Raw genomic sequence first — 14,321 nt, forward strand, 5'->3', positions numbered from 1 at the left:
TTCGATATTCCAGCATTGATCTCTCCCTAAGCTACTGCCACCCTCAAGAACATTTCAATTATCATGCACAGTAAATTAAAGTCTGATGCTAAGCATCAACTTGCTCATTCCTGGGGTCACCGTGGGCTAATTCTCCAAGAGCATTCCCCATTTCCCCACCCTGACAAACAAACATCCGAAAGCTACTTTTCTTCTCTCTTCCCAAGCCGATCTATTTAACCATTGCTTAATGCTATCCACTTCCTCACAACCCCTATAAAAGGGGACATACCCATGTTGAAGTCCAACACATCGAACACCATCACCAATCGAGTTCATTCTGTGGAAATCTATAGAAACCAGCTGAAGCAGATAGCTGAGCAGGTATGGATAGAGTGAAGGATTTGGCATCAAAGAAAGCGGCAGTGATATTCACCAGAGCTCGTGTTACATGAGCCACAGCATTAAGCAGCTGTTTTACGAGCTAGGGGCAAGCCCTGCAGTGCAATGAGCTTGACAAACACGCGTATGGGAGGGAAATGGAACTCGCTTTGAGGGCTCTGGTTGTAAACCCTTCAGTCCCTGCCTGTTCATAGGTGGCAAGTTCGTGGGTTCTGCAAGAGATATCATTTCCCTTCATGTTGATGGCACTCTCAAGCAATGCTCATTGATGCTAAGGCACATATGGTTTTAGCTACCTACTTACACTCCTAACAACTATACATAAAGAAGCAGCTTCACGTATATACTACTACTACTGATATATATATATATATATATGGGTCTGCAAGTATAAATATATAGCCACGAGCTGTCTCGTATGCATGTTCTAGAGTCAATGTTACTAGAGACACTCTTGCTTTTTCTCGAGTGTCCCCGTTTTGATTGTATGCAACGACAAGATACAAACCGATACAAAACACTGCTTTTTCTTTTTTGGTATATTTTTCGATCTGCAAGTCTGACTGTGAGGGATGGCTGCTCTTTAGTTAATTACTAACTGATCTCGATCTCGTGCTGAGAAGAGAGCTTTGAATGATGACATGGTTGATAACGCAACTTTGAAGTCATAAGATTCATCTTTAGTTAGTTATACTAAGACCTTTAATTTAATTTAAAAACATGCTTCATTGACACACTTTTATCCGACTTCATTGTTCAATATGCCCGCGCAATTATTAGAGAACAACTAGTCCTAATAAAATCACCATTGATGATCATAATTATAAAGGAATCTTACTGCGTCATCAAAATCTATCCAATCTACGGAAAACATAAAAAAATATTATTATTTAAGTGAGTAGTAAAGAGAAAGTAGATGCGGTTCTTCATTTCTTAATTGGGGCATCTGGTGCAAGGGATGGTCTTGTAATTCGTAGCAAGAAAAGAGGTGATGCTAGAACTTTTGTTGTTGTGTCTCCATGCTTATTCTTCCACACCCATGAAACCCAATGACACGTTTCCTGTTTGACTTCTTTACCTTTTACACTACATATAGATATACAGGGCATCGTTTTATAAATTAAATTATCGAATACCGAAAGCGTGGATTATTATTAAGGATGGGGAAAACAATATTAGCTTAGATTAAAATGGGACTTAAAAGGAAGTTATTAAAGCTATAAACTCAATGTTTTACAGGTTTCAGTGAAAAAACAATATAAATTCCACTTATACATTTCTTTTTACAGAAGTATGAAAGAAAGGGCCAATGATAATTATACTGCTACGTGAGATTCTTCGAACTCTAGCAACTACGTGCAGGTAAGACATGCACAGCCATGGATGATCCTTGTGCATATACGTTATATATCTTGCATGCAGTCACACAGAATAGTGTATACATAACAAGCAAGGATAGTGAGAATCATATATGTTTCGAAATAATATTTGTATGTTCACACATAGGCCACACACTCACACACACATATATATATCGGTCTGAAGCAATATCTAACCCGTTTTTCTTCCATCGAAGTATATATCAGTATTTCAGCGTGTTGCAAGAAATATTCATGTACAAGATGATCAGGGATAGGGATAAAAATGCTTCAATTCTTTAATTTGAGGGATCGTGTTAGTAAGGGAATTCATTCCCCTCCTGTTCTAAAGCAAAAAGGACTTTGTAGTCTCTAACCTTCACTTTCACCAAAATAGAAACAAGAGACCTTCCACTACAAGTCATACACGTGTAAGGTCATCTACAGTAATTAAGTGCGAGAACACTGTATGTTTTGCTGCATCATCTTCACAAGAGTCCCACAACATGCTTGTGGGAGAGAAGGAATCAGGCAAGTTGTTGAGTGCAACACCAACGAATCACGCACGCGCACTGTAAATTAAACATCTCAGTCACAATCGTTTCATATTCAAAGCAGTTGATATATAGTGAGAATCTGTTTGACCAACTGGCCTAGAATTCCACTTTCCTTGCCATTGCCAGAGAGAGCCAGCATCGGTGAATACGCAGTACACGTCTCCCATAAAGTATAACTCTGATTAACCAACTCGCTAATAGGAAGATACTGTTTTGATCAGTCCGCGTAAACAAAATCTTCATACCCTACGTCTACCAATCTGTGTAAATCAAGCGTCTCTTCCAAATTCCAACTCGTCGAGTCAATCAGATTCATATCAGTGCTGATCTCAAAGGGTCTGCTTTATACTCGGGCATCTCAATCACAAAAGCTCAGCTTTTCATATGTTCTCCATTCAAAGATCCTTAAGTTGTCCCTATAATAATCTTAGACCCCAAGCTCCTCCTTATAGGCATTCAAATCCTGACCCAACTCAACCAGTGACCGATCGACTTCGGCTTAGATCGATTCGGTCTGGTGGTTTTGGGTTTGTAACAAGTCCAAAGATACATAACCAGCTCTCATCAACGTACACACCTAGGTTTCCATTTTCGAGGTTAAAATTCTTCGGGGAAACGGAATATCATTGTAAAAATATGGAGAAGGTGACGAGGTTGGCGTCGGAAAAAGACGTGGTGATATTCAGCAAGAGCTCATGCTGCTTGTGCTACTCAGTGAAAGTTCTGTTTCAGGAACTGATGGTGAAGCCTAAGGTGTACGAAATTGACCAAGACCCTGAAGGCAGAGAAATGGAGAAAGCTCTCGTGAGTCTGGGCTGTTCCACTCCTGTGCCTGCCGTTTTCATCGGAGGCATTTTCGTGGGCTCCACTAACCAAGTCATGTCCCTCCACCTCAGCGGAACCCTCACCCAGCTCATTCAACCTTATAAATTTGCCTGACCCTTCACAGAAGATCACTACGTTCACACAACCCACAAATATATATATATATATATATATATTCCTCCTACCAAAATAAACTCTGTTGAAAAGTCTGTGTAGTGATCGACGTTCTAGGTATGATTATTATATATGGATGAAGTGGTCTGTAACATTTTAGCTATACTTTAATCTCTTGGTATATTCCATATGGAGTTTCTTTTGTAAATCCTGAAATTGCACCATTTATATGCATGTCAAGTGGCCCCACCACTTCGTTCATGACTTTCCTTTTCTGCTGTGAATTAATTAAATCTGCTTTTTGCAAGTTACTTGGCAGTACTTGGTGCGAGCTTCAAATTAATAATGGCATGTAAATATCCGCAAAGCAAATATTTATGCACAACCAACGAAAAGAATGAGCAGTATGAAAAACCCATGATGATCATGACAAATCAAGAGAATTGAATTAGTTTATCTTAATTCTATAATTTGAGTTCTAAATATGCAGTCATATTTAATAAATAAGTCAAAGATATATCCATGAAACCACTGTTAGTAACTACAGTCACACATAATAGCTGTTTGGATTAGTCTAGGTGTGATGGTAATACCCATGTTTCCCATGATACTAGAATAAAAAAAAAAAAAGAAAGACAGCAAGAGAAACATGCAGCCCATGAATTTAGAAATTGAAGTGTGTTATGAGTATAAACTCAAAAGGAGAATCCATCCAAAAGATTAGTTTATTAAAACCCTTCATGAGTAGGTAGCTAACCAATTCAAAAAAAACTAGTCTATTAAAAAGAAAACCCTCTCATACTTGTAAATCTCGTTTTAATTTGAGAAGCTTTTCAATGGAAGATCCATTACAAAGTGTGAAAATCTTCAGTGCATTGACATTTTGTTAATTCCCCAAGGCCAAAACAACTAAAAACAATGTTTCACAAAGCATACCTTGCCCATCAGGGGTGAAAAAAGAGGGAGACCGGCAAGGGTCATGACTCTCCTAACTTTTTAATTTTTTCTTAATAAAATATAGTGATTATATATTTTTGACCTCCTAAGTTGGCACATTATAGACATTTTGAGACAATAGATGAAATTTTTATTTCACTTTTTATATAGTCTTTTACGGTATGTATAGTGCAACTGTTTTAGCAGCTTGAAAATATAATTATCATAGAACTACTTATTTTCAATAAAAAAATATTATACATACTCTAAAGTATTGATTTTATTTTATTTTACTTTCATTTAATATTTAATCAAAGAAATTATGAAAATTATTATTAGCAAACTTTCAAAAATCTCAAAATATATTAAATGTTATGTAGTTGATATCTATTATAAAATCACCTATTCAAAAGTTAAAAGGTTATGGTTTAGGTGTTTTCATTAAAAAAAATTACTTTTTTTTTATAATCAAGCTATAATAATGGTTTTTACTTGATATAATTCGATTTCATCAATATAAAGATTTTGTGATAATGGAGCATCATTGTTGTATTAATATATTTATTTACAACAATTATCATTTATCAATTAAAAGAATTAAATAATAAATTTAATAAGCAAGTAATAAAGCTTATTACATTGAATAACACTTTAAATTTCAATTATACATTTAAATTATTTAATGCTTATAGGGAAGACAAAATTTTCATTAATTTAATGATAATTTATATTGAGAATGAAATTATTACAACATTTATCATAGACATAATAACTAATGATTTTTATGTCATGAAAAATTAATAAGTGAAACTTAAAAATTATATATATATATATATATATATTTGTTTGTTTTATACATGTAAAATTGAATATAAATATATATGTTGAAACATTTATCTTATGTTGGTAATATATATAATTTTAACTTTTCTTTAATTATCATATATATTTTGTTATCCTGGCCCACCTTAATAAAAATTCTTGGTTTTGCCCCTGTTGCCCGCAAATCTACAAGATCCAATTGCATCTGTGCAAAACTAAACTTGTTCTGGTATCATATATAATACAGAAAGAAATTTTTCATCGCTCTTAAACCTAGAGAGAACTATTGCAACAATAAATCAAAGTAGGTGGGGCTTCTTCACTGATGACCGGAAACATTTGCAGTAAGGCTATTTTTTTTTTTTAAGGGAAAAAAAACTGAAAGCGATTTACATAAACTACAGAATACTAAAGTCATAAAAACGATGCTTAATCAATTAACTACTTTAGAGGATCTTTCTGCGTTGATCATATAAGTTAAAAAGTGAGTAGAGAAATTCGTATATTTTCTAAGCAGACACGGTGCTGGGAGATTCTTCAACTTTATCCCCACCCCATAAAGAAGGGCATCGCATTCTTTCCTTCTCTTAACATCTTGCATTTGTTTATTCTCTTCCCAGCCCCACTAACCCCACTCAATAATATCATGCTCTAAATGATTACGGCTTGCTATCCAAGAAAAACATGTTCAGCATCTAATCAAAGAGTGCTAAATGTAATTAACAAAATACCAGTTATTTTGAAAATGCTATCAGCATGTTCTTTAAATTTAAATGGACATCATCAAACGACTTCAAATGATGCAAGAGATCAGTAGATCCTATACTTTTATGAGATCTAGCAAGCTAATGTCACAAGTGCGTCCATTATATTATACTTTATGAAACTTTATCGAAGGCTCTACTCATTACATGTCTGATTTTATCTTGAAAATAAACAAAATCATAGTTTAGGTGAAAAACAATTTTAATAATTTTCAAAACGAAACCTAACACGGTGACGATGTTGAATAAAATATCATGACTCTATATTGAAGAATTTGATGACTTGATCGTTTGTAAGAGCTAGTCATCAGCTATTACATCAAGGGTACGTTTGGTCCCCTAAAAATCTCATATACCACGTAACATTCCCTCTTAGAGGCCTCGCTGTTCAACGCCAGCAGATGTGATATTGCAATGCGTTTGTCGATTTGAGTGGACAAAAATCAATTTTGTTCACAAGGTTATATGTCAGAATCTTCAGTTGTGAGAAGCAGATTTCTACCTGATGCCCACGAAAATTAAAATACACTGCAAGTATATGAGTCATAATTGAAGCTAGCAGTAAATCAAGATCAATCCTTAAAGACTTAATTAAAATGACGACTAGGCATTAAATTTTTAAATCCATTCACGTAAAGCTAATAAAACTTAAGATTGATTTTAGAATAATTAAAATAAAAATATTAAAAATAATCATTAAAATAACCTTCAAGCCACAAGCAAGCTAGAGCCAACCAAGAGAAGAACATTCTAAAGTCCTAATCTTCTATTTGCTTCCTAACCCTCTCATTACTATATTAATGGTCTTGAAACTCAGTTTTGATAATTTGAGAATTTAAATTAATCCAAAGTATCTTGCTATTACCAAGAATCCTAATTAATTCAATTAAAGCAAAATATTACCTTAACTAATTAGTTGCATTAGATATCCAAATCCATGAATATTACCTAAATCTATTAGATACATTTATGTTCTAATGGCAAATTAGCTAAATTAATCCTAAACTACTAGTTCTTAAAGTTTAATTTTAGTTTTCTCTTTCAAGGTTTAACAATTTGAGTTTCCAAATCTCACTTAGTGGTAGCCAAACACTAAATAAAAACAAGAAAGCTCAAGAATAAGTAATCAAAACAATTATATAAACGGTTAATCAAAGGTTATTTACATAAATAGATTCATAATCCTTTAGAACAAAAAGATTTAGCTATACATAGCTAATATAAACACTGTAACAACAAAGCAAAGTTTGAATCTATCAATATAGAGAAAAAAAAAGAAGAAGAGAAAACACTGATTTAAAATGAGGTAGAATAAATATTTGCTCTACTTCTTCTTGATCCCAAGCTTTAAGATTCTCTCTCTTTCTCTCTTAAGATTTTCTTTTGTTGCAGCAACTAAAAGATTGCTCTTATAGTCCAAAAAAATGAGTTATGTAGGGTATTTTTTCACAAAAAATGAAACTATGCATTTTTTATATTTTCATCTAGCGTATGCGGGAATTTTTGCTTTTATATCTTGGAATCAAAATCACCTTTTTTTTACTCCTTTCTCTTTCTTGCTTTAATGTTTTCATACCCCACCTATCAACAATTAATAAATATGTGTGGAATATTTACCAACTTTAATTTCCATCATTTTAAAAAATTTCCTTAAAAATATTACAATAGATCTACATGAGGCTTTTTTTTTATAAAAACAAGAAAATGCTTCTCTTTTTTATTGATGACTCTCAAAATATAATTAAAAATTTGTCAATTATTACACAACATAGGAAGTCTATCAGTACCCAAAAAAATAAATTGTGAGAAGCAGATAGAAGCATGTTATACTAAGTGATTGTTTGGTGGTTTGACTAGCAAACGCAGCAGACTATAACATTATAATAGAACATTGTCTCTAACAACTACCAATAAAATCTAAGTCGTAAATTCGCGCTGGCCTGAATGTAAGTTACGATGAATTAGGTTTCAACATAGCTCAATGTTCAACCATATATATAATTTGGGCTTGCTTAGTTTTGGGCTCTGTTTGCCCGGACCCAAAATATATCTTAAAAGATATTTAAAAAGTATGAAAAATAACTTTGTGGGAAAATAACAATATCATCCAAATTATATAAAAAACAATTTAGTTTCTCAAAATATTATAATTTTATTAAAGTCTCCAAAAATTTTGTATCAATAAATTTTAAAGTAAAAAGATTATTTATCTTTATTGAAAATAACAAATTCCAAATACAACTTTTGTTTAAAGAATAAAAACCTTTGTTTTGTGAATCGCAAAAATTGAACAAGAAATTAAGACTTATCAAGTGTAATTTTTATCTCAAAATAACAAGTTTCAATCACTATTTTTACTTAAGAAATAATTACTTTTGTTATATAAGTCGCAAAAGCTGAACAATAAATCACTTGTCAAGCATATTTTTTGTTATTGAAACCAAACTCTCAAAATGATTAACCTTGATCACAGCTTTTATTTAAAAAATAATAATTTTATTTAAAAAATTACAAGAATTGATTCACAACTTATTAACAAAAGTAAAATTATTTTTTCAATTTAAAATTTACTGACACAAAAGTCATTAGAGACTTCAATGGAATTATAATATTCTAAAGGACCAAATTATTTATTATATAATTCAAAAAAAAATTATCATCATTTTTCCTAATTTTATTCATTAACTAAAAATGTAATTACCATGAGTTAAAAGGCATCCTTAATACAATTAACATTGTTATAAAAAGAAATTATTTTTAAACTTAGCAAGTTAAAAATAAATTTGAAATTTTGAAAAATGATTAAAGAAATTGAAATCATAAAAAAAATGTTCGTGATGATCCTAGGAACAAAAATGTTACATGACAAGTATCAAGAAATAATACTATGAAACAATTAGATTTTACAAAAAAATAAATAAATAAAGAAAGAAACACGAGGCAGAATTTAACACCAGTTGGATGAGCTTGAGGAGCTCGGAACGTTTTTTTCTTTTTTTTTTTTGCTTTTTTCTTTTCTACTATACTTACAAGTAAGCAACTGATGTCATTGACTCATTTCAGACATTTTATTATAATGGTGAAGCATTCTGTTACAATGTATTTCTTTTTGCCGACGACATTCTATTTCAATCTCAATCTAAGAAACCAATACCAACTTCAAAGGATTTACAGTACAGGCTTAATTTTCCATAAAATACTGGCAAGAGCGTTAATTTTTTTTTTTTAATTTCCATCATTAAGCTACTTTGCTTACAGATTATTAATTACCACCAGAAGGCTTCTTGGCAGCATAGGCAGTGAATAATCAAGGACAAAATCATTCCGGGACGAGATTGGCTTAAATGAAATCAAGAACTGACTAGATCATCGTAGGCCCTTTATAATTACAGAATGAAGTCAACTCATCATCATTTTACAGCAGCAAGAGTCAAACCTAGATTCTGCCTAAAATATCAAAAAGCTGAATTCTGAGTTCTGAGCTGTAGAATTCCTTGGGAGTTGCGAAATTCAGCTACTAAGCTCGGGCCAGTTACTTCTGCTTGATAACAACTGCTTCAAAAATGCCGTCAGACCTAAAGTTAGGTGCCAAAAGTCTCGGGTCAACAGGTCCAGGAAGACTGAAAGAGAGGGTGAATGGTCCAGGAGGGCATAAGGACCGGATTTTGATCTGGAAAACACGTGAGTTTTTCCTTATAGTTCTTCCACCGGTTAACAACCCTTGGATATGAACCTTCCCATCAGATTCAATCTCACAACTGAACTGACTAGCTGCAAAGTAAATTGAGTTAATTTAAATGAATGAGTCAATCAAATGGATCTTCTTGGAAAAACAAGCAGTGAAGCACACATGTTCAAAAAGTAATGATCCGGTGAACGTAATGGCCATTGCTTAAACAAGATGACTTGAATACAGTCTTAGCCACAGCATACACAAAAAGTCATGATTGAATGCACGCATGTTGTAATGGATAATAGTAATAAGCAACATTAAAATTACTTGTACCAACTGATCTGGACTTCCCTTTACTGAGATGTATTCTTTATAGCCGTTGCTAAGAATTCAGAGGTTCCCAATCACTTACAGGTTCTCCAGAAAAAAGAGTTCCATTATTGATGGAACAAATATTATTTCAAAGAGGCCCTACAAAACCAGAGGCTGCATACTACCGATATTGATCTGAAAATTTAAAAACCATTGCTCCTAATTAATAATGTATTATGCACTAAGAGCATCTTCTATCCATCATAATCTTGGAAAAGGAACTCTCTAGCAGATAAATGAAATGCAACAAAACAGAAGGAAAAATCAGAAACAGATCAAGACATGGTGATTGACAGAGAGATACCATGATCTTTCATCACCCCAGGTAAAGAAACTCGGAATAGATATGCAACTTTGCCGATACCAATATCCACAACACCAACAGGTGGACCTAACAATCCTCTTCTGGCAGTGCCAGTTAAATGAAGAGAAGCATCTATATCACAATCATCTATGCCTGGAATAGGGAGAACGGGCATCAAGGCAGGTCCATCAGATTTGCAAACCCTCTTGGAAGAATCTCTCTTACCATCACGTTCTATAGGAAATACACCAGTAAATTTAGTTATTGGTGGAGGATCATTAATACACTTCTGCTTGTTATTTTGCTGAAACTGAGGGCATTCCCCATTTGAAATAGCCGTCTGATCTTTGTTGACATGATTATGCTCACCTTCCTTGCTAGCTTGAGAACCAAGTTGTGTATGCAGACATGCATTTATATCTATCTTCAAACTATTTACACCAGTTAAATATTTGAATCTTTTAATATCCTCCTCTTTCATGTATGACGTAGCCGGCTCAACAATTAACACAACGCCTTTGATAGTTCTGAAGCTATCAGGGTACCATATCTGTTCATGAAGATTCAAAGGAAAAAAGCTTGTGAACTGCTGACACTCCTCTACTGACCCAGGACTAGGCAATGGTAACTTTCCTTTTAGATACATATGCAACAAATTCCGCTCTGACACTAGGTCAGGTTGAGCATCTCTCATGACATGGTAATATAATCTCTCCAGAAGAGAAATGCTAACATATGAAGGTCCCAGATCAATCAAAGTATATGGCGGCAAACCTGCTGCTAATCTTTGAGCTGCTGAACATCTAGGCTCATCAGACTTGACATCAGGCCCCAAGTAAGTATTCATGATGAAGTCGAGAAGAAATTTTGCATCACCAGTCAATCGTCTGACAGACCTCCTACAATGAGTCTTGCCATTCAAATCCATGTCAGACCGATTATCCTGTGTGTACATATGAACAAAAATATAACTTTAGATTTCATAACTAACCTTTTCTGAAAAATAGTGAGAATGCACAGTCCAGTAGGTATCATAGTTACCTTGAAATGAATGACAAGTATAACAGCAAGAGAGAAGCCATTAGTACAATACTTTTGTATACCATGGGAGATGGCCAGATGGGTCAGAACTTAAAATGTAAAAGATTCATGTATGACCAATTATTTGAATCCAGTTCATAGCAATGTTCTACTCTCCAACATCACATGCTTTCTACAAAGCCAAATCGACATGAAAATACACAACAGTGGAAAAAATGGAAAAGAACATTAATTCAACAACAACAAACCTTATCCCACTAGGTGGAGTTGGCTACATAGATTATATAATGTCATTGTGCTCTATCATTTGTTAAGCATTTAGAAATATTATTAATTAAAATATCTCATTTAACAACTACCAAAAGTGTTCTCTTTGGCCTTTTCTCTATCTTTTTTGACAGGGCTCACAGTCATCTATTTCACTCTTCTCATAGATGTCTCCCGTAGTTTTCTTTATACATATCCAAACCACCTCAAATGATTTTCTATCAGTTTTCCTTTAATAGGTGCAACGCCCACTTTTTCCAGCATTCGCTCATTTCGAATTTTGTCTTTACATGTATATCCGCACATCCATTTCAACATTCTCACATCTGTTACTCCAACTTTATGCCCTTGCTGTCCTGTTAAAGTTCAACATTCACTACTACATAATATTGTTATTCTTATAACAATTCAATAAAACTTCTCTTTAAGTTTGTTAGGTACCTTACGATTGCAAAGAACTCATTTAGCCTTTCTCCAATTAAACCACCCAATTTGTATCCTATGTACAATATCTCCATTAATTTTCCCATTATGTTGAATAATCAATGACTTCCAAACATCTAAACTTTTCCACGTGAAGTATGATCTAATCACCTAATTTTACTTCCAAATTACTTCTCATTGACCTCTTACCAAAATTACAATGTAGATATTCCGTTTTACCCCTACTCAGGTGGAAAATTTTTGACTCCAATGTCCTCCTCCATAACTCAAGTTTACAATTAATCTCTTTTCTTATCTTTGCAATAAAAACTATATCATCTGCCAAAAGTCTATATTTAAGGATTTTCTCTTAAATATGCTCAATCAAAATATCCAAGACTAGATCAAACAAATAAGGACTCAAAAATGATCTCTAATGCAATCTAATCTTTATAGCGAAGTTTTTTGTTAAATGTGATCCAAAAGAACAAGTGACAACATTTTATAAAAATATCACAAAATAAATGCCAAATAAAGCAACATTTCCAAATAAATACACAAGATAGATTTTACAAGCGAATAGAACCCTAACTATTCTAGTTCAACACAGAAATAAGGTACTCTCAATTTAAATGAAGACCTAAGAGTTATGCAGCATCTTTTAAATAGTTCCGCCCCACCCTACTGACTTGCAAATACTTCCGCGTTACTTCATTGGATTTATACAATTCTATCTAGCGGCTAAACAACATAGCAAAAATATTGACATAAGGTCAATCAAACACCTCGTGTTCAGAAAGAAAGAAAGAAAAGAAAGAAAGGCATTTCAATTTTGGGTAAAGAATGATATACCATTTCAAGCTTTAAACTTCGGAGAAATATAGCATAAAAAGCAAACAAGAGACCGAAAAGTAAATAAGAATGTAATGCACATACTAACAAAGATAATGAATCCCTAAGAAAGCAATCCCTCCGAATCTGCCAAAATTCCCTCGTTATAATAGATTGAAGGAGAACCAATGCAGCGAAGTGAGCATCGCATATGATCCAATTGCTTCTCCTAGTAACGTTTGCGAGAGATGTATCTGAGTAAAGATAGAGATCGCGGTAGATTGCATTAATTTTACACAAGAATTGATTCTCTATGCACTAAGCAATACCATGGAAATGAAACCACGGGCCCAATCGATCAGTTAGTTCGTGATTGCTCAATTAACTTCGTTCAACGGAACGTCGTTCTAGACATATACAGAATTATAGAAAGAATAGCAGCGACTAAGAAACATCGAACATATACAGAAGTGGACTTCAATCGTCGTGGATTTATCATCAGAACATAACACAAGCGATTGATACCGTTAGACTTGGAATTCAGGATAGGAATGTCCAAGTGGAGGTAACACATCAAATGAAACAAGCAGAAGTAAAGCTTGAAATGAAGCAATGGTCTACAAATTGACAACTGTGATGGAGAAAATGATCACATTACCTGGGCGAGAAGTCGTGAATGAAAGGCTCGTCCCAAGCATTCGCTTATTTTCGGCTATTCAAGCTTCTTCGATCTATCCAGTATCTTCTCCCTCTTCACTAAAACCCTCAACCCTCCTCAATTTTCGATCTAAGAAATAATTTTTTTTTTCAAAATAAATAAAATAATCAAGATAGTATTAAATGCCGTTTGAGGCCGTTATCGCCGTCATTGGAGGGAGGGAAGAAGATGAAAGCGTGAACGGTCCAGGAGGCAAGGAGTTAGGGCGTGCTTTGCAACCTATTTTGAGAATAATTTTTTATTTTTTAAAATAAAAAAGTTGTTTAATAACATATTTTTAAAAAATATTTTAGAGAATAAAAAAAATAAGACATTATTTTAAAGAACAGAAAAAAAAAATAACTTTAAATATTTTGGGATATTGTTTTGAAGAACAAAGAAAAATGAAAAAACACTTAGAGACTGTTTAAAATTATTTTTATTTTATTGTTTTAAAAACTGACATTTTGTAGAACATGTTCTGAAAATAAAAATAAGTATTTTTTATTCTCTCTTATCCTCCAGAATAATAATTATAGAACATTTAAAAGTTATTTCCATTTGTTTGTTTTTTAAATAATATTTTATTTTTTTTATTTTTCAAAATACTTTTGAAAGCATGTTACCAAACAAATTTTTTTTTGTTCTTTTATCTTAGAGAATAGAAAACTGTTCCCAGAACAAATTTTCAAATAAGTCCTCATTTTCATTTTTTTTATTTTCAAAACATATTTTACAAAAGTTGTTTCTATTTTTCTATTTTTTAAAATAATATTTTTTTTTTTTATTCTCCAAAATACTTTTAAAAGCATGTTACCAAACAAATTTTTTTTTGTTCTTTTATCTTAGAGAATAAAAAATTGTTCTCAGAGCAGATTTTCAAATAAGTCCTCATTTTCATTATTTTTTTTATTCTCAAAACATATTTTATAAAATATTAATTCTTAAAATAATAA

The 14,321-nt window shown here is 32.8% G+C and overlaps 2 protein-coding genes and 1 pseudogene across 10 annotated transcripts; 2 read left to right on the forward strand and 1 right to left on the reverse strand.

Annotated features, from left to right (window-relative positions):
• The first annotated feature begins 365 nt into the window (after positions 1 to 365).
• On the forward strand, positions 366 to 673 carry LOC129298808 (glutaredoxin-C11-like; annotated as a pseudogene).
• A 2,187-nt stretch (positions 674 to 2,860) lies between these two features.
• Positions 2,861 to 3,503, forward strand: LOC129298810 (glutaredoxin-C13-like). Its single transcript, XM_054937257.1, has one exon. The coding sequence runs from the start codon at positions 2,933 to 2,935 to the stop codon at positions 3,233 to 3,235; it is 303 nt and encodes a 100-aa protein (XP_054793232.1). The 5' UTR covers positions 2,861 to 2,932; the 3' UTR covers positions 3,236 to 3,503.
• Positions 3,504 to 9,097: 5,594 nt separating this feature from the next.
• LOC129298806 (increased DNA methylation 3-like) lies at positions 9,098 to 13,500 on the reverse strand. Of its 9 annotated transcripts, none has more exons than XM_054937249.1 (4): positions 13,327 to 13,482; positions 12,777 to 12,922; positions 10,107 to 11,049; positions 9,098 to 9,528 (listed from the first exon to the last, which is right to left on the reverse strand). In XM_054937249.1, exons 1-4 carry the CDS (start codon positions 13,364 to 13,366, stop codon positions 9,290 to 9,292), a joined length of 1,368 nt encoding a protein of 455 aa, XP_054793224.1. In that variant the 5' UTR covers positions 13,367 to 13,482; the 3' UTR covers positions 9,098 to 9,289. The 9 variants fall into 9 exon arrangements, 7 of the variants coding, with proteins under 7 accessions (XP_054793224.1, XP_054793225.1, XP_054793223.1 ...); XM_054937250.1 differs by having other exon boundaries at positions 10,107 to 11,016; positions 12,774 to 12,922; XM_054937248.1 differs by having other exon boundaries at positions 12,774 to 12,922.
• Between the last annotated feature and the right edge of the window lie 821 nt (positions 13,501 to 14,321).

This window comes from Prosopis cineraria, unplaced genomic scaffold, assembly GCF_029017545.1.
Source record: "Prosopis cineraria cultivar Desert tree isolate PC_DT_omini unplaced genomic scaffold, ASM2901754v1 PC922, whole genome shotgun sequence".
Taxonomy (NCBI): domain Eukaryota; kingdom Viridiplantae; phylum Streptophyta; class Magnoliopsida; order Fabales; family Fabaceae; genus Prosopis; species Prosopis cineraria.

Bases quoted from the DNA above. Each gene is read 5' to 3' on its own strand.
- LOC129298810 (XM_054937257.1), top strand. From the start codon at position 2,933: ATGGAGAAGGTGACGAGGTTGGCGTCGGAAAAAGACGTGGTGATATTC.
- LOC129298806 (XM_054937248.1), bottom strand. From the start codon at position 13,366: ATGCTTGGGACGAGCCTTTCATTCACGACTTCTCGCCCAG. The intron at 12,923-13,326 runs GTAATGTGATCA...ATCTTTACTCAG, and splicing joins ATTCACGACTTCTCGCCCAG to ATACATCTCTCGCAAACGTT. The intron at 9,529-10,106 runs GTATCTCTCTGT...TTTACTTTGCAG, and splicing joins TGGGGTGATGAAAGATCATG to CTAGTCAGTTCAGTTGTGAG.